The 23955-nt window shown below is 41.0% G+C and overlaps 1 protein-coding gene and 1 pseudogene across 5 annotated transcripts in view; one reads left to right on the top strand and one right to left on the bottom strand.

The window, feature by feature from the left end:
* The window catches only part of LOC105472891 (DDB1 and CUL4 associated factor 5), a 109675-nt gene that overhangs the window by 15011 nt on the left and 70709 nt on the right, over positions 1 to 23955 (bottom strand). For all 5 annotated transcript variants that reach the window (XM_011726466.3, XM_011726464.3, XM_011726465.3 and 2 more), the window contains exon 7: positions 13600 to 13666. In XM_011726466.3, coding sequence (XP_011724768.2) covers positions 13600 to 13666 — 67 coding nt within the window. The remainder of the gene's footprint in view (positions 1 to 13599; positions 13667 to 23955) is intronic.
* Positions 21922 to 23951, top strand: LOC105472892 (ATP-dependent RNA helicase DDX18 pseudogene; annotated as a pseudogene).

Here is a 23955-nt window from a genome sequence, read left to right as displayed (position 1 = left end):
GCTATCATAGAACTAAAGTGCATCAAACAAAACAATCTTTCTGACTTGGAACACAATTAAAGTAACTTTCAGATCTAAAGAATAGTTGAAGGGTATCAATGTCTGAAAATTCAGACCATGGAAAAACTGTTTCTATTGCACTTTCAGGCAATATGACCTCTTTTTTTTTTTTTTTTGAGATGGAGTCTCGCTCTGTTGCCCAGGCTGGAGTGCAGTGGCTCGATCAGGGCTCACTGCAACCTCCACCTCCCAGGTTCAAGCAATTATCTGCCTCAGCCTCCTGAGTAGCGGGGATTACAGGTGCCCACCACCATGCCTGGCTAATTTTTGTATTTTCAGTAGAGACGGGGTTTCACCATCTTGGCCAGGCTGGCCTTGAACTCCTGACCTCGTGATCCACCCGCCTCGGCCTCCCAAAGTGCTGGGATTACAGGCGTGAGCCACCGCGCCCAGCCCTGATTTCTCTTCTTGGTAGCAATTTTAACACAAGGTCTTTTTTTTCCTTCTTTCCACCCACGCTGGTACCTAGGAAATCTGAAAAAAAAAGAGGAAATCAATAAACCCAGAGACTGATGGTGAAAACAGGTACAGGCAGAATTATAGTGGCCATTTGTTTAAGGTAACCAAGACTGTGTACAATCATAGCAATAAATGGCTTCAGAGAGGTTTTTCATAGTTTCTTTCCTGGTTCCCAGGTTTGAGATGATTGAATACAATTGCTACTGAACAGTTTACATACAATAATTTTTTGAGATTCATCCTAGAAATCTGTATAAGCCAGATAGCTTCTCCTTTAATCTGAAATAGCTGAAGTCAAAATGCCAATATCAGAAAGAGTCTAGGGTCTCCTTTCCTCTGTCATCTAACCAGACTGTGCTGGTCGATAGTAGGATCAAATTGGAAGGAGTTAGGAAGGGCATATTTTAATCCAAGAACTATATAACCCACATAATCTCCCTTCAGGGTCATCTCTTAAGACTGTGGGTAAGGGCCCAGGTAAGGATCAACCTCACCCCCTTGGTTGTTGAACTGTCCTGACCGAATCGCTAATAATGGGTACCAATAAATAAAATACCACATACCCAGGAAAAAGGATCTGACTCATTCCTGAGCTTCCATTTGTTTATAAAATTCTGTATAAACCAATAGTCATTTCTCTGGGCTATCTGCTTTGGTAGGCTTAGCCAAATGTGCTGACACTTTTTTTTTTTTTTGAGATGGACTCTCGCTCTGTTGCCCAGGCTGGAGTGCAGTGGCACAATCTTGGCTCTCTGCAACCTCCACCTCCTGGGTTCAAGCAATTCTCCTGCCTCAGCCTCCTGAATAGCTAGGATTACAGGCGCATGCCACCACACTCAGCTAATTTTTTTGTATTTTTGGTAGAGATGCGGTTTCACCATGTTGGTCAGGCTGGTCTCCAACTCCTGACCTCATAATCTGTCCACCTTGGCCTCCCAAAGTGCTGGGATTACAGGCATGAGCCACCGCGCCCAACCAGCTGACACCCCTTTTTAAGTTTAGTTCCTAAGCTGAGGCCAAAGTCCCCATATATTAATCTTTCTTTGATTTAGAAGAGGTGGTAGGGGGGTGGGGAAGACTATAACCATATCTATTGCAAGATCTCAGAAAGGAAAATTAGAACAAGGTATCTCACAGAATTTCAGTATCAGTGATCCACTTACTACCTTAGGAGACCCCAGGATCCCAGGGGAAAACAACTTGCTCAAAATTCAGATAAAGATCTTTCTAAATGCCAAGGCCAAATGTCTCCTTAGAGAAAACCAAGGGAAATGTGTATGTCCTAATTTCCCTCCCTTCTCTACTTAAGGCCCACTTTCATCACATTCAGCCAGGGGTTTACTGCCTCAGGCCTTTGAAGAGTCAGAATACTATTCCCATTTCTAGCCAATTTCAGTTGCTTTTGTTTACTGTCAAGTTCATTTGCTTCATGAAGTCCTCCAAGAATGAGTATGTTTTTGACTCAAACGCTGAAAGCAATGTGGTCAAGATTTCTTGATGTCTTGGTCTAATAGCAACTTATCAATCATGGCACTTTGGGCTATAAAAGAGACCACTTAAGTACTCTGTACTGAAATCAATCCCAAATGCAACCTGGACAAAACACCAGGATTAATTTTCTTGCCAGAGTCCTTGGACTTTTTGCCCTTTCTTTGCAACCCCATTATGGTCATGTACTGCATAATGATGTTTCAGTCAATGACAGTGGTCCCATAAGATTATAATACTGTATATTGGCCAGAAGCAGTGGCTCACGCCTGTAATCCCAGCACTTTCGGAGGCCAAAGTGGGCATATCACTTCAGAGGCCAGGAGTTTGAGACCAGCCTGGTCAACATGGCAAAACCCTGTCTTTACTAAACATACAAAAATTAGCCAGGTGTGGTGGTGCACGTCTGTAATCCCAGCTACTCGGGAGGCTGAAGCATGAGAATCGCTTGAATCCGGAAGTTGGAGGTTGCAGTGAGCTTAGATCACACCACTGTACTCCAGCCTAGGTGACAGAGCAAGACTGTCTCAAACACACACACACACACACACACACACACACACACACACAAAGACCACAGAAACAACAACAAAAATCCAAAAAACAACCTTGTATCTTCACTGTATCTTTTCTATGTTTAGTTATGTTTAGATACACAAACACTTACCATTGTGTCCAACTGCCTACAGTATTCAGTATAGTCACATGCTATACAGGTTTGTAGCCTAGAAGCAATAGGCTATACCACACAGCCTAGGTGTGTATATGCTTTACCATCTAGATTTGTGTAAATACACCCTATGAATTTTGCACAACAAATCACCTAATGACACATTTCTCAGAATGCATCCTCATTGTTAAGTGCCTAATGACTATAATAGGTGGAACAAATACCTTTGTAAGAGTGGGAAGAAATTAAGTGTGCAGGCAATAGTGAGGAACTTAGAACAGGGGCCAAAAGACTGGAAGGGGCTGACAGAAAACAAAAACTTATGACAGCAGGAGATAAAGCTTGCATTTGTAAACAATAGAGCAATGACCTTCATGAAGAAGTAAAGAACCTTGGTCTTCTGAGATTTAGATGTTGATATATACAAGATAGTAAGAATAGAGCAAGGTATGTAAGAAGGAGATGTGATAAATGATTGCTAAATGGAAATTAGTGAAGAACACTGTTAAGAGTGCTATCAAAAAAACTCTATCATCCAGTGGCTCATGCCTCTAATCCCAATACTTTGGGAGGCCACGGCACGCGGATCATGAGGTCAAGAGATCAAGACCATCCTGGCCAATATGGTGAAACTCCATCTCTACATTAATAACAATACAAAAATTAGTGGGGTGTGGTGGCGCATGCCTGTAGTTCCAGCTATGTGGGAGGCTGAGGCAGGAGAATCACTTGAACCCGGGAGGCAGAGGTTGCAGTGAGCCGAGATTGTGCCACTGCACTCCAGCCTGGCAACAGAGGGAGACTCCGTCTCAAAAAACAAACAAACAAACAACAACTCTATCATAATCAGGCTAAAAAGACAGATTATGGTATAGGAAATGCTTTCAGTACTTCATGAAGAACCTTATCGGGCAGCTCTAGGCTGGGGTTATCAAACCATCCTGAACAACATACTGATAAGGCAAGACTGTGAACAGATACCTAAAAGGGTAGTAGTACTTTGTAGGGGAGAAGTTGAAAACCAGATAACAGTAGTTATTCAAATGATAAAATGGACATCAAATCTCTGTTGATTACCTAGTCCTTCCCTGAGCAATATGAATGATTTGGACTTGGGAAAATTTAGTATATGACAGCATATGCTATGCACCAAAAAATCCAATGGTTAATTCAGTCTTCATCTGAACTCTTCTTACTTGATTTATCAGCAACATTCAACCTAGTTAGTTGCTTCTTCACCTGATTTCCTAGGATCACCCTCTCTTGGTTTTCCTTCTACCTCAATTGGTCACTCCTTCTTGATCTCCTTTTTGGATACTCTCCTTGATTCCTTTTTGTTTTCTTGCTATGCTGCCCAGGCTGGAGTGCAGTGGCTACTCACAGTTGGAATCACAGCACATTACAGCCCTGAACTAATAGGTTCAAGTGATCCTCCCACCTCAGTCTCTCAAGTAGCTGGACTACAGGTGCATGCCACCATACCCAGCTTCCTCCCCTTGACTTCTAAAGATTGGAATATCTTAAGGGCTCAATCCTGACTAACTATACACACTTATTTGGTAAGCTCACCCAGTCTTATGGCTTTATACTATCTACATGCTATCCAAACTTAAAATTGTTATTTCTAGTCCAGACCTTTCTCTTGAACTCTAGACCTTCAAACCATTCAACATTTCTACCTGGATGTTTAAGAAACATCTTGAACTACCTACACTGCCCTCTTCCCTGATCTTTGAGAAAATCCTGATGGTTTTACCTTCAAAATATATCTAGAATCCAACCTCTATTACCCTGGTTCAAGCCATCATCACCATTCACCTGTATCAAATGAGACCCCTACTAGTTCTCATTTCTATTCTTGGCAGCCCCATTCCTACCATCTATCCTCAACTCAGCAGCCAGAGTGATCCTTTTAAAACAAGTCAGATTATACCATTCCTCTGCTCAAAATCCTCTAATGTCACCCCATTTCCTCAGTAAGAGCTTACATGATTGCACACCCGCCTTGCTTCACTCATCACTGACTTCATCTCCCACTATTATCCCCATCCCCCACTCTGCCTTAACACCTTGACTTCCTTGCTGTTTATCAAATACACCAGGTATACTCTTACTTCAGGACCTTCATGCTGGCTCTCCCTGAAATGCTCTTCTACCAAATTTCTGCATGGCCAGCTCCTTAAGCACTTTGAGGCTTTTACTCAGATATGAACTTCTCAATAAGGCCTATACTAAATATTCTGTATACAACCACAACACCGCGGGCCCCCAATACCACCCCAGGCCGCCCAATACCACTTCCTATCTTTCTTACTCTGTTCTACTTTTTCTATAGCACTTCTAACCTTTTAAACATACTACATAATTTACTATGTTTATTGTTCACTGTTTCCTCTGCTAGAACATAAGCTCCACGATAGCAGGGCTTCTGTCTCCACTGTATCCCTAGTCTCTAGAACTGTGCCTAGCACAGAGTAAGGTTTTTAATAAATATATGATGAAATGAAAAGATGTGAGTGTATTAGATGGTGGAACACAAGCATGCAGGAAAAAAAAAATCTCCACATATGGGTTCCATCACCCAATAAGTGTTTCTTTTTTTCCAATCTTCCTGCAGCCGATTTAATATCTTTTTTTTTTTTTTTTTTTTGAGACAGGGTCTCATTTTGTTCCCCAGGCTGGAGTGCAGTGGCATGATTTTGGCTCACAGTAATCCCACCTCCCAGGCTCAAGCAATCTTCCTACCTCAGCCTCCCTAGTAGCTGGGACTATAGGGACATGGCGCCACGCCTGGCTAATGTTTTGTATTTTTTGTAGAGATGGGGTTTCGCCATGTTGCTCAGGCTGGTCTCAAACTCTCGGGCTCAAACAATCCTCCTGCCTTGGCCCCCTGAAATGTTGGGATTACAGGTGTGAGCCACCTAATCCAGCACAGATATTCTTTTTTCTCTTTTTTTTTTTAAGATGGAGTCTCACCAGGCTGGAGTGCAGTGGTGCGATCTCGGCTCACTGCAACCTCTGCCTACCGGGGGTTCAAGCGATTCTCCTGCCTCAGCCTCCCAAGTAGCTGGGACTACTGGCACGCACCACCATGCCCAGCTAATTTTTGTATTTTTAGTAGAGATGGGGTTTCGCCATGTTGGCCAGCATGGTCTCAATCTCTCAACCTCGTGATCCGCCCGCCTTGGCCTCCCAAAGTGCTGGGATTATAGGCATGCAGCCACTGCGCCTGGCCCAGATATTCTTTTACAGCATTTTTACTATAATGTAGTAAGTAGGAGCAGAGAAATAAAGGGGCTGAAATCCTACCTATCCTTCAGGGTCCTCTGAAATGCTAACTGCATGAAAACTTTACCAGTCTCCCCAAGTCTCTTCAAGACCTCCTTCATTACCTTTTTTATAGGGCTCAGAAGCCACTTTTATATTGAGTGTATGTGTCTGTGTGTGTGCTCATGCACATCCTTTTTGTCGTCTCTGTTATACTGGAAGCTCTTTGAAGGCAAAAAAATGTTCATTTTTCAGTGGCCCATAGAGCTTTACATGATGTCTTATCTAAGGATACTCAGTAAGTGAACAAATTGAAATTAAAGCCCTCATCATCCTCTCTGCAATAAAGCTTGAAGCTTAAAGCTATCTGCAAAAAAGGGGTTTGGTAAGCAGATTTAAGACAATCTGTTTCATTCTTGACTCCACTGGCAGAATTAAGAGTTTACTGCAAGGGCCGGACATGGTAGCTCATGCCTGTAATCCCAACACTTTGGGAGGCCAAGACAGGTGGATCACCCGAGGTCGGGAGTTCGAGATCAGCCTGACCAACATGGAGAAACCCCGTCTCTATTAAAAATACAAAATTAGCTGGGTGTGGTGGCACATGCCTGTAAACCCAGCTATTCAGGAGGCTAAGGCAGGAGAATCGCTTGAACCCGGGAGGCAGAGGTTGCAGTGAGCCGAGATCATGCCATTGCACTCCAGCCTGGGCAACAAGAACGAAACTCCATCTCAAAAAAAAAAAAAAAAAAAAAAAAGTTTACGGCAAGACAAGAGACTACTTCTTTTCCTGGTACATCGAGAAAAGGTAACCAAGCCTCTTAGCATTTCAAAAAGGCCCAAGTTAACAGTTGCAGGGTCTTCTAGTCTCAAACCACAAAGAAAAGGACAATCAAGGATACTGACAATACAGACAGAGCAGTGACTGCCTCCTGGAGACTACATAACCACTTAAGAGATGAGAAAAGCCAGATGGGGATAGCCAATGCTGTCAGTACAGCTCAAAGAGCTCCACAGGCATCATTGCTTAGTTGCACAAAAAAGTCAGTTATGCTGAGTTCTTCTTTCATCATGTGCCTCACATGTGTTTATAACCAACTACTTGCAACCAATTAAAAACAGCTGTTTTTTCCAATTACATGGGAGGAAAAAGCAGATACCTAGGCCTAAGTCACTGAGAGTAAATACATGTCTAGAAAAAGAGGACAGAGCACACAAACATATGCAGGCTCATAAAAATGCATTTACAGCTGTTTCCAGCCTACTTCATCAGCCTACTGCCAGTGGGGGCGGTTGCAGTGACTTGGCAGTAAAAATACATGTCTTTCCCTTCCATTCAGGGAAAAATTTGTCACATAAGATAACCTTCTTGAACTACTGATGAGTCAAGGGCAGCCTTCATGCAAGAACAACTCAGTCAGCCATTCCAGGAGGGCAGCAAGGAAGGACAATGTCTTGATCTCTAAGGAGTTATTAAAAGGTGAGAGTGTAGACACAGAGTCTCATTCTTTCATTCTGTTGTTGAAGTGTGCAGCCTCAAACTCCTGGGCTCAAGCAATACTCCTGCCTCAGCCTCTTGAGCAACTGGGACTACAGGCATATGCCACCATGCCCAGTTTTCTTTCTTTCTTTCTTTTTATTATTAGAAACGCAGTCTTGCTGTGTTGCTCAGGCTGGTCTCAAACTCATGGGCTCAACTAATCTTCCTGCCTCAGCCTCCCAAAGTGCCAGGATTACAGGTACAAGCCATTGTGCCCAGTAGCAGTTAGTTTTAAAAAAAAATTTTGTGAAGACAGGGTTCCACTATGTTGCTCAGAATGGTCTCAAAATCCTGAGGCATCAAGCGATCCTCCCACCTCAGCCTCCTGAAGTGCTGGGATTACAGGCATGTGCCACTGTGCCCAGCCGAGAAGGTTTTCTTAGTGAGGAATAACAGTCATTCAGTAGCTACTAAGTACTCTCACAATAATCCTAAGAAAGTACTATTATTGGTGGTGGTGTTAAAATCCTTATTTCACAGGAGTTTGGTAAGATTAGGAAATTTTTCCAAAGCCCCCAGTTGGAAGATAAATGGATCAGGAATTTAAAGCCAGTCCTAACAACTCTATCACATTATGCTTCTTTCCATAAATAAGAAGGTCTTAAGAGTAACAGGTAGCTCAAGAAAAGCAACTTGACCTGTGAAAACCCTAAAGCCCTTTCTAACAAGAATTCAGCGAAAGAGAAGGGAAAGGCAAAATAAATATTTTTAAGAGACACCTACCAACCTTCCCCCCACATTGCCAAATCCATTACTTCCATACTTAACTTACTAGGGAAAAAATGCTTTGGAAATGATGGATCTACACTGATCTTACTATACATAGCAGTAACAATGTCTTATATTTGAATATGCATTGTTTTCAGAAAGCTTCCAAGATTATTAAATCATCACACAATATAAGGCAGGGGAGGGAGACATTTTATATAAGAAACTGAGGCTCAGACAAATACTATTATGTAACTTGCTAAAAATCAGTCATGTAGTTAGTGGTAGTTAAGTTCAAGTTAGAGGACTTGAATCCAGGTATGATTTTAAGTCTAATGCTCCTTTCAATATGTAACACTGGCTCTATATGTAACTGCTAGTCTATTTATTTTATTTTCAGAATTGCCATATAAAAACAGGTGTCCTTCCTACCTACTTTAGAGGTCACAGACATATTCCAATGGACTTTTTCTTTGCCACAGCAAAGTTCCCAGTTCTAGTTCTATTCCTTCCTCTAATTCTTATTTTTATTTTTTGAGCTGGAGTCTCCTCTGTCACCCAGGCTGGAGTGCAGTGGTGCGATCTCGGCTCATTGCAACCTCTCCCTCCCGGGTTCAAGCGATTCTCCTGCCACAGCCTCCCAAGTAGCTGGGATGATGGGTGTGCACCACTATGCCCGGCTAATTTTTGAATTTTTAGTAAAGACAGTGTTTCACTATGTCAGCCAGGTTGGTCTCAAACTCCTGACCTCAAGTGATCCGCCCCCCTCAGCCTCCCAAAGTGCCAGGATTATAGGCATGAGCCACTGCACCTGGCCCCTTCCTCTAATTTTTAAAGGGATTTTTAGAATGAGTTATTTAAAATCAACTAAAAAATTGGACCTGATCTTCCCTGGTAGCAAGTTTTATAGTAGATATAAGTCTTATATACTGAAATGATCTCCTCAGCCCACTAGGAAGTCCCGTTGGAAAGACCTATATAGTACTGTTTATACTGCAAATAAATTTAATCTCTTTGGAGTTTGTATAGCAAAAAAACAAAGACTGATTAACAGTCTTCCTGAGCAGGAGCGTGCAGAAGAAAAAGATGGCTTTGACTTTGGCTAACACTCAGGACTGCTCTCCATCTCGTTCTCTCAGCACTTGGCACGCACATGAAACACACAGCAGGCATCAAATAAATGCTGACTGCTTGTCATCTAGAGTCTAGTTCTGATTATGTCATTAGGTATACAATGGCAAATCGGCTTTCCCCTACTAGCCTTTTTTTTTTTTTTTTTTTTTTTTTTTTTTTAGGCGGAGTCTCGCTGTGTCGCCCAGGCTGGGGTGCAGTGGCGCGATCTCGGCTCACTGCAAGCTCCGCCTCCTGGGTTCACACCATTCTCCTGCCTCAGCCTCCGAGTAGCTGGGACTACAGGCGCCCGCCACCACGCCCGGCTAGTTTTTTGTATTTTTAGTAGAGACGGGGTTTCACCATGTTAGCCAGGGATGGTCTCGATCTCCTGACCTCGTGATCCACCCGCCTCGGCCTCCCAAAGTGCTGGGATTACAGGCTTGAGCCACCGCGCCCGGCCTTAGCCTGTCTTAGAATCATATATCCAATAGGTGAGAGAAAGAGGGAAAGAGAGAGAAAATGAATGAATGAATGAATGTGTACACACTTATCGTTGGCCCATGATTATTTAAGTCAAAAATACATTAGATTGGATTAAGAGTTTCTGACAAGATTTTCCTCATCTAAGCATTCAAAGTTAGAACTCAAGGGATGCATCCAGCCCACAGATACCTTGTTAGGCTTACTGAACTTTGCTAAATATTTTTTATAGCTATGCATTAATTGCCAACATTTAAAAATTGAGGCATTACATATAAAAATGAGAGGTACCAATATTCCTGAAGCCAGGTTGAAGAGTACGGCTGAAAACAGGAGAAGTTAAAACCATGTATAAAGCATGGGTAAAACTCTTCCCTTGAGTCCACATGGCCAGGAAACCATCCTTTCCCCACATAAGCAGAAGTCTGGGGGTTGCCAACTGACACTGACCCAAAGGAGGTTTTAGACTGGGGATACAAGGTACAGTTGCGGGGTAGGATTAAACAAAAGTCTTCATATAGATCTGTAAGACCCACAGCCTCATTTCCCTATTTGGCTCTTAGAGCCATAGATTAATTACCAGGCAAATACTCTCTAGGTAGGAGAATGAAGATTCCTCTCTTGGGAAACTGATTGATTTCAATAGTAGAAAGTCAACACAGAATGTCTAATATTGAAAATCCAAAAATATAAGCATGTTATAGACAAAGGTAGAGAAAGGGATTGCTGTGCTTTTAAAAAAATAAGCTTTATAATATTTGATTTAAAAATTATATAGCTCTATTACTTTGATAAAAAAAGTATTTAATTACAAAAATAGTGGAGGTAATAAAAAAGAACAAGAAGGAAGAATAGAAAGAAAAAGAGAAGATCCATGAATACGAAAAAATAAAAGAGACCAGGCACAGTGATGCGCACCTGTAGTCCCAGATACTTGGGAGGCTTAGGCAGGAGGATTGCTTCAGCCCAGGAGCTCAAGGCTGTATGTAGTATGCTATGATTGTGCCTGTGAATAGCCACTGCACTCCAGCCTGGGCAACATAGCGAGACCCTGACTTTTTTCTTTTTTAAAGAGAGAGAAAAGAAAAAAAAATGTGGGTGGGATCTGTCAGAATAGTGGCAGAAGGGCTGAATCCCCAAATGAGTCAAGACATGCAAAAAATAATCTTAAAAGATACTTTAGATACCTACAGAGCAAGATGATGATCAAAGGGACAGACTTGCTGTGATTGACGATGTGAGCTGAAGAGCGATACAGAGAAAACAAACCCTCAATTACAGTTAGTGAATCCAACAACAGGGATAGTCATAAGGTCTTGTCCTTGTGCACAAAGAAGCCCAACTACCAAGTAAAGGATGGGGATGCAGAACCAACCACAGCCCATGTGGAAAGTATTAATAGATCATGGGTTCTGTGGCCTCTAAAAAAGCTTATGTGACACTGGGTGTACTTTCTGAAACACTGCATAGTGCACTTTAGAATAAAGCAGCCAAAGATTCTTATCTGGCCTGGTCAGACTAAATCTGCTAGATGTATTCCATTAATCCATAAACAGGGGTAGAACAAATTCAGGAGAGAAAATCAGTACAGCAGAGGAATTGACATAATTATTTTTTAAGGAACTACTAACTAAACTTAGGGGTACTATCTCTGGAGAACATCTAGAAGGTGACATGAGAACTTCCTTATAAGAAGGGCAAGGGACACTAGGGATGCATGTGCACAGAGAAAAGTGAGAACATAGTGAGAAGGTGGCCAAGGAGAGAGACATCGAGAGAAATCAAACCTGCCAGCACCTTGATCGTGGACTTCTAGCCTGCAGAACTGTGAGAAAATAAATTTCTGTTAAGCCACCCAGTCTGTGATACTTTGTTACTGCAGCTCTGGCAGACTAGATGGTCCATATCCTAAATCAGTAAAGAAAGCAGCAGGGGGCCAGCCACAGTGGCTCATGCCTATACTTCCAGCACTTTGGGAGGCCAAGGTGGGATAATCACTTAAGCCCAGAGTTTGAGGCTACAGTGAACCAAGGTCATGCCACTCCACTCCAGCCTGGGCAAGAGAGTGAGACCCTATCTCTTACAAAAAAAAAAAAAGAAAGCAGCAGGGAGAAGAAGAAAACCTACGATACTATTGCTAATTCTTTTCTATTGTCTCTATTCAAACTTGAAAAAGATTCCAGAGAATAGTCCTGAGGAGAAGAAGGATTATCCACATTCTATTTTTAAAGTCATACTAACTTAATAATTAAAAGCTTTCCAAGATCAGGTAAAAGATACAATTAAACCCAAAGATTACTTCTCAACAAATCAAGCTAGGATTTACAGGGGTGAGAGACTTGTATCTACAACCACCTCAAGTGCTAGAACTTCACTTTTTGTTCAGGTAGACTACTGGCTGTTCCATTTGCTTGTGCTTCAAAGGTAAGCTATTTCACTCATGCTTTCTAAATTCTAGAAGGGGAAAAGCCCTTTTGTAACTTGTTTAGTAACTAGACCGCAGCAAATGTTGAGTTATGCCAAAAGTGGGCCTCAACAGGTTTTGAAAGGCAGATATTTGGTAAGAATATTGTTAATTCAGCAACAGCCAAGAACTTCCCTAAACTCTGAGCACTACTATAGACATGTTTTGTGTAATATACTGGGCATAGTCCTCTAATTTTCCTAAAGGCCATTTTTCAGCTTAATGTCATGTATCACCTGGAACAGATGGCTATATTGAGCTGTCTGAGTATTAAAAACAGACATTTTTCTACCATTAGGTAACACTCATTGAGCACATGAAGACACTATTATCAAGAATGAAGATTAAGAAACAAACCATCCTAAGAAAAAAAAGGTAAAAAAAAGAAAAAAAACAGTAAGTAAAAAGAACGAAGAGGTATGATCCACACTTTTGAAAGCTCAGATGGCTTAAATACAAATTTATGGAAAGCTGTAGGCTTTTTTCAGAATACAACTACAAAAAAATGTAGAAATATTTCTTCCTAATTTCTCTGACATCCTGGGTCAACAAAGCCCCAGGGAACATACCTGTCCATCAACAGAGAAAGCCTCCATTTAGTTAACATGACCAGGGAGGACAAAGGAAAGAAAGAGCCTTACCAACTGTTTGTAGAGTAATAAGCAAGAATATGAATATGGATAATAAAAGCAAAGCACGTAAAAGCAAGACAAAAACATTCCAGGTGTGGGCTGGGCGTGGTGGCTCACGCCTGTAATTCCAACACTTTGGGAGGCTGAGGAGGGGAGATCATCTGAGGTCAGGAGTTCGAGACCAGCCTGGCCAACATGGTGAAACCCTGTTTCTACTAAAAATACAAAAAATTAGCCAGTGTGGTGGCGTGTGCCTGTAATCCCAGCTGCTCAGGAGGCTGAGGCAGGAGAATCACTTGAATCTGGGAGGCAGAGGTTGCAGTGAGCCGAGATACCACCAACGCACTCTGGCTTGGGCAACAAGAGAGAAACTCCATCTAAAAAAAAAAAAAAAAAAAAAAAAAAAAAAAAAAAAATCCAGGTTTGAAATAGGAGGAGATTGGAAATAAAGGACATAAAGGAGATCTATGAAGTCTGAAGAAAGGTTCTTAGGAGGAAAAAAAAAATCTAAGCATCATTTATGTCAGATAAAGCTATGTCTGAGGGATATAGTTTAATCTGGTTTATAATTTTTATTTTTAAATTTCCTTTGGTCACAGCTTATGTCAGAAGAGAAGTGTTGTCCTCTACTGCTAAAGATCTGTCCCCTCAGGGCACAGCATACCAAAGGTCAACAGAGCCAGCAATAGCAGTATGTTCATGTGAAGGATATACTCACCTGCTTCTGGATCTGCAGGAATTCTCCACATATACAGGTTGAAGTCATCAGAGCCTGAAAGGATATACTGTTGGAACAAAAAAATATATAGATAACATTATATAACATAGAATAAATACAATATATAATATAATAATAAACATATTAATTTTTTTTGAGATGGAGTCTTGCTCTGTTGTCCAGACTGGAATGCAGTGGTGCAATCTCAGCTCACTGCAACCTCTGACTCCTGGGCTCAAGTGATTCTCCTGCCTCAACTTCCCGAGTAGCTGGGACTACAGGTGCGTGCCACCACGCCCAGCTAATTTTTTGTATTTTTCAGTAAAGATGGGGTTTCACCATGTTGGCCAGGCTGGTCTCAAACTCCTGACCTCAGGTGATCCGCCCACCTTGGCCTCCCAAAGTGCTGGGATTACAGGTGTGAGTCACCACAATTGGCCTAAACATATTGATTTTTAATATATCTATCTGTACAGAGATTTCCTTTAAATAAACAACATAAATGGGCATATATTTATAAGGCACCACACAGTAAACACCCTCTTAAAAATACCTGCAAATCAAAAGGCATGTTAGCTAAACTCAGCAACAACGAAAAAATGACCTAATTCAAAAAGGTGCAAATTAGACAGTTCTCCAAAGAAATATACAAATGGCTAGTAAGTACATGAAAAGATGCTCAACATCACTAATAATTAGAAAAATGCAAATCAAAACCACAATGAAATACTATTTCACACCCATTAGGATGACTATTACCAAAAAAAAAAAAAAAAAAAAAGACAAGTATTGGCAAGGATGTGGAGAAAGTGGGAACTCTTGTGCATTGCTGGTGGGAATGAGTAAGTGCAGCTACTGTAGAAAACAATATGGCAATTCCTCAACAAGTTAAATATAGAACTACCATATGATGCAACAATTACAATCCTAGGTATATATCCAAGAATTGAAAGCCGGGACTCTAAGAGATATCTGTATACCCATTTTCATAGCAGCATTATTCATAATAGCCAAAAGGTGGAAACAACCCAAGGGTCTACTGAGAGACGAACGGATAAACAAAATGTGGTAATACATACAATGGAATATTATTCAGCCTTTAAAAGGAAGGAAATTCTGACACATGCTACAACAGGGATAAACCGTGACATTATACTAAATGAAATAAGGCAGAAACAAAAAGACAGATACTGTATGACTCCACTTATATGAGGCACTGAGAGTAGTAAAATTCACAGAAAGAGCAAGTGGTTGCCAGGGGCTGCGAGGAGGGAGAATAAAGAGTTATTGTTTGTTGGGGAGTTTCAGTCTGGGATGATGAAGAAGTTCTGAAGGTGGATAGTGGTGACGGCTGCACAGCAATGTGATTGTACTTAATGCCACTGAGCTGTGGATTTCTAATGGTAAATCTCATGTTATGTATATTTTACCACAATTTAAAAAAATTTTAATGCAGAATGTAAAAACTAGGAGCTTCCCAGAGATCTTTTACATAAGGCCAAGTATCCTGAACTTCTCTACTGCCAGCTGATACCTTTGAGCAGGAAGCCATCACCAACATAGCCATGAATTAGTGCCTGGGCATAAGCAGTGGTCTTTTATGTGGCAGCTCCAAACTGCTTGATCTCAAAAAGGACACTGTACCAGATCTACTCTAATGTGAACTCATAAAAGCATTCTCTAACATTGTCTAATAGCAACCAGAGAGTAATTCTGAGAGTTTATTTATTTCCAAAGATTAACATAAGTGTTTTACTTTAAGTTGAGGTCAGCATTACTTCTTCCTGTCTTTTGCCCCCATCTGCTCATTTCCCTGAAAAAGAAAGGTCTACTGTTTTCCTTTTGTGTGTGTGTGTATGTGACAGCGTCTTGCTGTGTTGCCCATGCTAGAGTGCAGTGGCATGATCATGGCTCACTGCAGTCTCCACTTCCTGGGCTCAAGTGATCCTCCCGCCTCAGCCTCCCCAGTAGATGGATAACAGGCACGCACCACGACACGTAGCCTATCTATTCATTTATTTATTTATGAGACAGGGTCTCGCTCTGTCACCCAGGCTGGAGTGCAGTGGCACAATCATTGCTCATTGCAGCCTCGACCTCCTAGGCTCAAATGATTGTCCTGTCTTAGCCTCCAGAGTAGCTGGGACTACAGGCAGGCACCACCACACCCAGCTAATATTTTGTGGAGACAGGGGTCTCACTTTCATTGCCCAGGCTGGTCTCAAACTTCTGGGCTCAAGTGATCCTCCTGCCTCAGCCTCCCAATGTGTCGGGATTATAGGCATAGGCTACAGTGCCTGGCCAGGTCTAGAGTTTTCTAAAGAAAATGTCATACTTGAAAACGACATCAAACAATCCCCAAAAAGTATAAGTCCAACATGCACACAACCTCTTACCTAACATAAATTACTAAATACTGTGCAATCATTTAAAATCAATTTTCTAGCCTTCAAAACACTTGTAGGAACATGAGAAAAAAAGGCAAAGACAGGTAGGTTTAAAGATGAAGAAAATGCTGTCTATAGGGATTAGGTAATAAGGGCACAGTGGAAAAAGCAGTAGGCTCAGTTTTTTTATCTGCGAAAGGAGAGAACTGGACTGGTAGCTCTGTGAGGCTCATTTAATTCTAAGATTCTATGATTACTCTGCGAAGGAATGTTGGAAGCTGGATTAGACCCAAAAAGTCCCTAAGCTGCTAGCCCCAGTGATTTCATAAGTCGCTCCACAAACATGCTCAAGACAAGGAAACTCATAAGGCTCATCTTGTTAAACTTTAATTTAAAAGCTTCCTAAACAACAACAACAATGAAAAAACATGATTTAAAAAATGGGTCAAGGACTTGAATAGACATTTCTCCAAAGAAGTAGAACATGGCCATATACAAATGGCCAATAAGCACATGAAAAGATGTTCAACATCACCGATCATTAGGGAAATGCAAATCAAAACAATGAGATACCACCTCATACCCATTAGAATGGTTACTATCAAAAACAAAACAAAGACCCACAAAATAGTTCCCCCCAAAATTAAAGATAGAATTATCATATGATCCAGCAATTCCAATTCTGGGTATACATCCAAAAGTACTGAAAACAAGATTAGAGATACTTGCAACCTATGTTCATAGCAGCACTGTTTACAACGGCCAAGAGGTGGAATCATCCCCTATGTGTCCATCAACATCATTCAGCCTTAACAAGGAAGGACATTCAGACACATGCTACAACATGGATCAACTCTGAGGACATCACATCATGCTAACCGAAATAAGCCAGTCACAAAAAGACAAATACTATATGATCCTACTACAGTAGTCATGAAAATTCAGACACAAAGTAGAATGGTGGTTGACAGGGCCTAGTGGGAGGGGAAATGGGGAGGTGATGTTTAGTGGGCACAGAGTTTCAGTTTGAGATGAAGAAGAAGTTCTAGAGATGGATGGTGGTGATGGTTACACAACAATGTAAATGTATATATTTAATGTACACTTTTTTTTTTTTTTGAGGCAGAGTTTCTGCCGCCCAGGCTGGAGTACAGTGGTGCAACCTCAGCTCACTGCAACCTTCACCTCCCGGATTCAAGCGATTCTCATGCCTCAGCCTCCCCAGCGGCTGGGACTACAGGCGGGTGCCACCATTTCCTGTTACCTGTTACGTGTTTAAAAGAGGCTATGAACTTCATGTGGAATTCCTGCTACCCTGCCCCCCATACCACTGCAAACTAAACAAACAAAAAATAATATTTAAAAAGATTGAGCCCAGTGGGCTTATCAGGGGTTTTACTATTTCATTGTGAAGCATCAGCGCTTTCCTAGTTGTTCAGCTATTCACCAGGACAAAGCCATGAGAAGGGAAAACGGGATTCCCAGACAGAATGCTGACTCAGAAGACTGCCTTAGAAGGAAGAAAACTCTCCCAGAGTTAAGGCCTGTTGGGTTTAATATGACAGCTCCTAAAATATGCAGAAAATGCAGAAAATGTACAGGCTTCCTCTTAGGGATAAAGGGAACTCCTGACCTCTCTTCCTCTTGGAACTGTTCTTCCACCCACCACAAGAGAACAGCTCGGGATGATTTTTAAGGGGGCGCGTCTTGCCTCACTGCCATCTAGTGAGGGCATTTAAGTGTTCACACACTCTGGAATCACAAAACTATCCTGCGGAATTCATTATGGCATTTCACGGTTGTCTGCTGGATGCCTTCTAGCATTAAAAGTTGGCTGCCTGGGTACTGCTGACTATAAGGACAGAAATAAAAGTGAGGTCATTCCTTTATTCATTAAACAAATATTTATTGAATGTCTAATACATGTTAGGCATTGTTCCAGGGAAGGGAAGGCAGAGTTGATCAAAAGAGACCCTGTTCCTGTCTTATGAAGCTTACATTCTATTGATGGGAGGGGGAAAATATTATAGACCTATATAATATGGGGAGAGCAAAAAAAGTTAAACACAAAAAAACATATATAATGTATCCAGTGGTGACAAGTATTATAGAGAAAAATTAAACAGCAGGTTAGCGCATATAGGGGGTGCTGGGGGTTGGCGTGTTAGTTTCCGTTTTACAGAGGGTGGTCACAGAAGGCCTCTTTGATAAAATGGTATTTTGAATAGAGCCTTGAAGGAAATGAGGGAGCAAGTTATGTGGATATCTGGGAGAAGAGTATTCCAGGAGAGCGGACAGAGTTCTGGCTATTTTAAAATATAAGGTAGCCATTAAGAGCTCTTTTGTCTTTTTTTTTTAAATTTTGTGGAAATAAAGATTATTTCAAGTGAGCTGAGTACAGAGATACATTTACTATCATAAGAGCAGCTAGAAACATTCCTGTCTTCTAAAGCTATGTTGAAAGGGTCATCCCCTCCCGGACTCAGGCTGGCTAGGGCCACCGAGTGGGGCCTTGCTGATGGTTAGTGCTTAAAAGGACCACCAGGACACTGCAGGTCTAGGTGGGCCATCTTACAAATATTTGCTGAAGGATACAAGGAAATATAAGCAAGAAAACAAAGATCAAACAGTGCCCATGGCACTGCCTCACTACCAAAAGAAACAAACCCAAAGTACTTCATTATATTAAAACTTAAGAAACACAGTAATTATTTCAATTAACCAGAAAACTGGACTTCACCTCAAGAGGTGAAATTGGAGGCACAGGTTTTTCTCTCTGTCTTTTCTTTATCTTGATGATCTAATTTCAAACAGTACCTGCTCATTCTCACCCAGGAAATCTGGTGTTTGGGGTCTGAAGCTGACCTGGAGTAAAGTGCTTCTGGCCTAGATAACAGAAAGGCTCAGCAGCAGATACTTCTATATAAATAGGCAAGCTATAGAAACTTAATAGAAAAATTGGTTACCCCAAATTCCTATGTTTCATATTTTTTATGACTTCACAACCAACGTTCATATTTCATACAATACTGTGAAAAAAACTAAAAATTACTATTCAACTTTGGAAAGGCAAAAACTAAATAAGGTGATAAGAAGTTTGTGGCCAAATGGGGACATGAATATGAAGAATTCATTGCCTTCTCTAAGTTATTTTTTTAATATCATTCTAAACATTGAGGGGGAAACCACAAATTAAAAACTCACTTCATGTTCTGCTTCTGTGCTTAAAAAAAAAAAAAAAGGCAATAACAAATGTAAGAGGAAAAAATAAATAATAAGAAATAATAAGATTTAAAAGAATATAAGAGAAAATAAAAAACAAAAAAACGAAACTCACTTCACAGAGCCTTTTATCTTATATTCTATTGAGAAGAACAGGGCGGGGCTCCAAGAGGAAGAAAGAATGTTTTAGATACTTCATTATCTAGGCAATAAAGTCTCCATTTTCTAAAACACCCTGAGTTGAGGAGGAAGTAGGAGATCCATAGACTATAATTAGATCAGAGTGGAAGATATATTTAATTTTTGTTTGGTTTTGTGGGTAAGGCGGGAAATATCAATGCTAAAATGAACGTGAGTTGTTGTGTGGACACACATTATCCCTAATCCTTCCCAGCTGGCCACAAAGGTTAAAAGTTGGCCACATTCTGATTCACCTCACTTTTCATTCATTCTGTGGTCCAAGAGGGCAAGCTATTTACTAATCTGAATGTTTACTGATCTAGACATTTTAAGTAGGGTTAACCTGAGGCCAGTGCATGGTGGGGTTTCATCCAATCCACTGTCAGTATGGAGATACTAACTTGCTCAAGCATAGGAACAGATCAACAACTCCCTCTCAATAGATTTCAGGAAGGAACCACCATCACGACCACCACCAAGAACAACATTGAAAAAGATTACTGATTGGTATCTGTCACTGTCTCACTGACCCAAATGTCCTCTGTCAATCCATTGACCTTTATAGAAAATGTGTGTGTGTGTGTGTGTATTTGTGTGTATGTGTGTGTGTGTGGTGCATGCTTACATAGGATTTGATATTCTCCAACATCTGTTGATGACGAAGGAAACATATCAATCAGTTACTATTCATTGAGTACTGATCAATTTACCCAGTTCTCTCCAAAGGCTCCTTCCATAGTAATTGATTAATTATTCTCCAGTAAATGGCATGCCTGTCTAATTAGCTGTATTGACTACGACAGAAAAACCAGATGGCTCGCTAGCCTGGATCAGTAACATCACAGAGACTGCTATTTAAATTTAAATCAAACATAGTTCTTATTTTCCCCTGACCTTCTGTCAGAAGGGGAAAAACAATGTGATTGAAAACTCTGTGATATGCTCTCTAGATGACTATTTCCAGAAAAAGGTTTGCTAATTGGCATATAATATACCTTTGATCATACCATTTATAACCAGTGCTTGCCACAAATACAAAGCAATCAGAGCAAATTTTCTTTGGAAACGGGCAAAGCCATAGATTTATTTTATTTGTGGTAAGAGAAATTTCATTGCCTCCCAATAAAAGCATACAAATATGCATACCCATAAGCTTAACACTATTTTTGCATGTGAAGTTACATTATTCTTGCTGCTTTGAGCCATTTGCCATTTCAGCTCCATTAGGCTTCTGGAATCTTTCAGTTTATTAAAATAACCAACCTTTATGGGTTCTGTGTAGAAAAAATTCTATTAATAAAGGAATATTCCATAAAGGCAGCCAATAACAGTCAAATAATCAACAGAAAAGGAAAAAAATGCTGTAAATTACCAACAGGTGGTTATAACAAAGTGACCAGAAACATGAATCTTTATTTGGCCAACCATTTTGGAAACCTGAGCAAGATGAGGGGTCATTAACCATTAGCCCCCTTCCATGGGCTTCAGTTTTTGTATGTGAGGACTGGGGAGTGAGGAGATGGTAGCACTCACTTCAGTCCATATATGAGTATTTATACTCTTCATTCAAGAAAAGGTGTCCCAGCATTCTGAGGAAGTAACATTATTTTCTTTTTTCTCCAAAGCTTGAAGATACCTCAAAAAGAGGCAAAGCTCTTCTACTAAAAGTAAAATCTCTAAGGAGGATGAGACAGGTTATACTCTGTTCCTCTTCATTAACATCTACCAAGGATTTCCTAGTGGGGCCCAGACTCTTAGCCAGGAGCCATGCATTAAAGAACTGCCATGTCCTGTCACCAGATCACATCAATTCCACTTGTTCCTAAGAAGAATCCAGGTCACCTTGTGTTCCTGAACGATTATAAACCAGACCATACCTAGCAGGCCTCACATACTCCAAAACCTTTTAAGCTTCTAAGTTCTAAAGTTGCATCAGTAAACGGACTAAAAGACAACATAACCCAAAGGTAAAATCTTTTTTTTTTTTTTTTTTTTGAGACGGAGTCTCGCTCTGTCACCCAAGCTGGAGTGCAGTGGCCGGATCTCAGCTCACTGCAAGCTCCACCTCCCGGGTCCACGCCATTCTCCTGCCTCAGCCTCCCGAGTAGCTGGGACTACAGGCGTCCGCCACCTCGCCCGGCTAGTTTTTTGTATTTTTTTAGTAGAGACGGGGTTTCACCATGTTAGCCAGGATGGTCTCGATCTCCTGACCTTGTGATCCGCCCGTCTCGGCCTCCCAAAGTGCTGGGATTACAGGCTTGAGCCACCGCGCCCGGCCCCCAAAGGTAAAATCTTAATCCAGGATTGATAATACCTGAGCCTCTAGGTTTCAGGAGTTCCATAAACACTTTATTATTATATGGAAAACAATGTAGATGTGTACATTTTTCAGAGATGACTGTTTATAGTTTTTAGAGTTTCAAAAAGGTACAGGATTCAAAAAGAGTTATAAACGGCTGATTTAATAAAGTTGTATTCTGGAACTGAGTAGCTGTACTGTGTAGCACCATGGTCTAGACACTACTTGGACAGCATGTCTCACCTGCCGATGAAACTCCTACGCAAGAAGATCGAGAAGCGGAACTTCAAATTGCGGCAGCGGAACCTAAAGTTTCAGGGGGCCTCAAATCTGACCCTGTCAGAAACTCAAATTAGAGATGTGTCTGAAGAAACAATGGGAGGTGGAAAGGTTAAAAAATCAAAACATTCTATGAACGTGGGCTTATCAGATGCTCAAAATGGAGACGTGTCTCAAGAAGCAGTGGAAAATATAAAAGTTAAAACATCTCCCCTGAAATCCACTGTATTAACCAATGGAGAAGCAGCAATGCAGTCTCCTAATTCAGAATCAAAAAAGAAAAACAGAAAAATGGTGAATAATGCTGGACCGGATACAAAAAAAGCAAAAACTGAAAACAAAGAGGAATCTGAAGAAGAAACTGCCAAGACTCCTAAAGAAACAGAAAATAATGTGGAGAAGCCAGATAATGATGAAGATGACAGTGAGGTGCCCAGTCTGCCCCTGGGACTGACAGGAGCTTTTGAGGATATTTCATTTGCTTCTCTATGTAATCTTGTCAATGAAAATACTCTGAAGGCAATAAAAGAAATGGGTTTTACAAACATGACTGAAATTCAGCATAAAAGTATCAGACCACTTCTGGAAGGCATGGATCTTCTTGCAGCTACAAAAACCGTCAGTGGTAAACCCCCGGCTTTTCTCATCCCTGCAGCTGAACTCATTGTTAAATTTAAGTTCATGCCCAGGAATGGAACGGGGGTCCTTATTCTCTCATCTACTAGAGAACTAGCCATGCCAACTTTTGGTGTTCTTAAGGAGCTAATGACTCACCACGTGCATACCTATGGGTTGATAATGGGTGGCAGTAACAGACCTGCTGAAGCATAGAAACTTGCTAACGGGATCAACATCCTTGTGGTCACACCAGGCCATCTGCTGAACCATATGCAGAATATCCCAGGGTTTATGTATAAAAATCTGAAGTGTCTGGTCGTCGATGAAGCTGATCGTATCTTGGATGTTGAGTTTGAAGAGGAATTAAAGCAAATTATTAAACTTTTGCCAACACGTAGACAGACGATGCTTATTTCTGCCACCCAAACTCAAAAAGTTGAACGCCTGGCAAGGATTTCTCTGAAAAAGGAGCCATTGTATGCTGGTGTTGATAACACAGCTAATGCAACAGTGATATGTTGAGCAGGGATATGTTGTTTGTCCTTCTGAAAAGAGATTCCTTCTGCTCTTTACATTCCTTAAGAAGAACCAAAAAAAATAAGCTGATGGCCTTCTTTTCATCTTGTATGTCCGTGAAATACCACTATGAGTTGCTGAACTACATTGATTTGCCCATCTTGGCCATTCATGGAAAGCAAAAGCAAAATAAGCATACAACCACATTCTTCCAGTTCTGCAATGCAGATTCGGGAACACTATTGTGTACAGATGTGACAGCAAGAGGACTGGACATTACTGAAGTCGATTGGATTGTTCAGTATGACCCTCTGGATGACCCTAAGGAATAATATTCACCATGTGGGTAGAACAGCCAGAGGCCTAAATGGGAGAGGGCATGCCTTGCTCATTTTGCACCCAGAAGAATTGGGTTTTCTTCACTACTTGAAACAATCCAAGGTTCCGTCAAGTGAATTTGACTTTTCCTGGTCTAAAATTTCTGACATTCAGTCTCAGCTTGAAAAGAACTACTTTCTTCACAAGTCAGCCCAGGAAACATAAAAATCATACATACAAGCCTATGATTCCCATTCTCTGAAACAGATCTTTAATGTTAATAACTTCAATTTGCCTCAAGTTACTCTATCATTTGGTTTCAAGGTGCCTCCCTTTGCTGATCTGAATGTCAACAGCAATGAAGGCGAGCAGAAAAAGCGAGTAGGCAGTGGTGGATTTGGCTACCAGAAAACCAAGAAAGTTGAGAAGTCCAAAATCTTTAAACACATTAGCAAGAAAGTATCCAACAGTAGGCAGTTCTCTCACTGAAGATATGCCTTTCTTTCATCTTGAATAACTTTGTCCTAAAATGATTCT

This window comes from Macaca nemestrina, chromosome 7 (assembly GCF_043159975.1).
Source record: "Macaca nemestrina isolate mMacNem1 chromosome 7, mMacNem.hap1, whole genome shotgun sequence".
In the NCBI taxonomy this organism is placed as follows: domain Eukaryota; kingdom Metazoa; phylum Chordata; class Mammalia; order Primates; family Cercopithecidae; genus Macaca; species Macaca nemestrina.
Note: the sequence above shows the minus strand (reverse complement) of the source record. Positions and strands in the feature narration are given on the sequence as shown.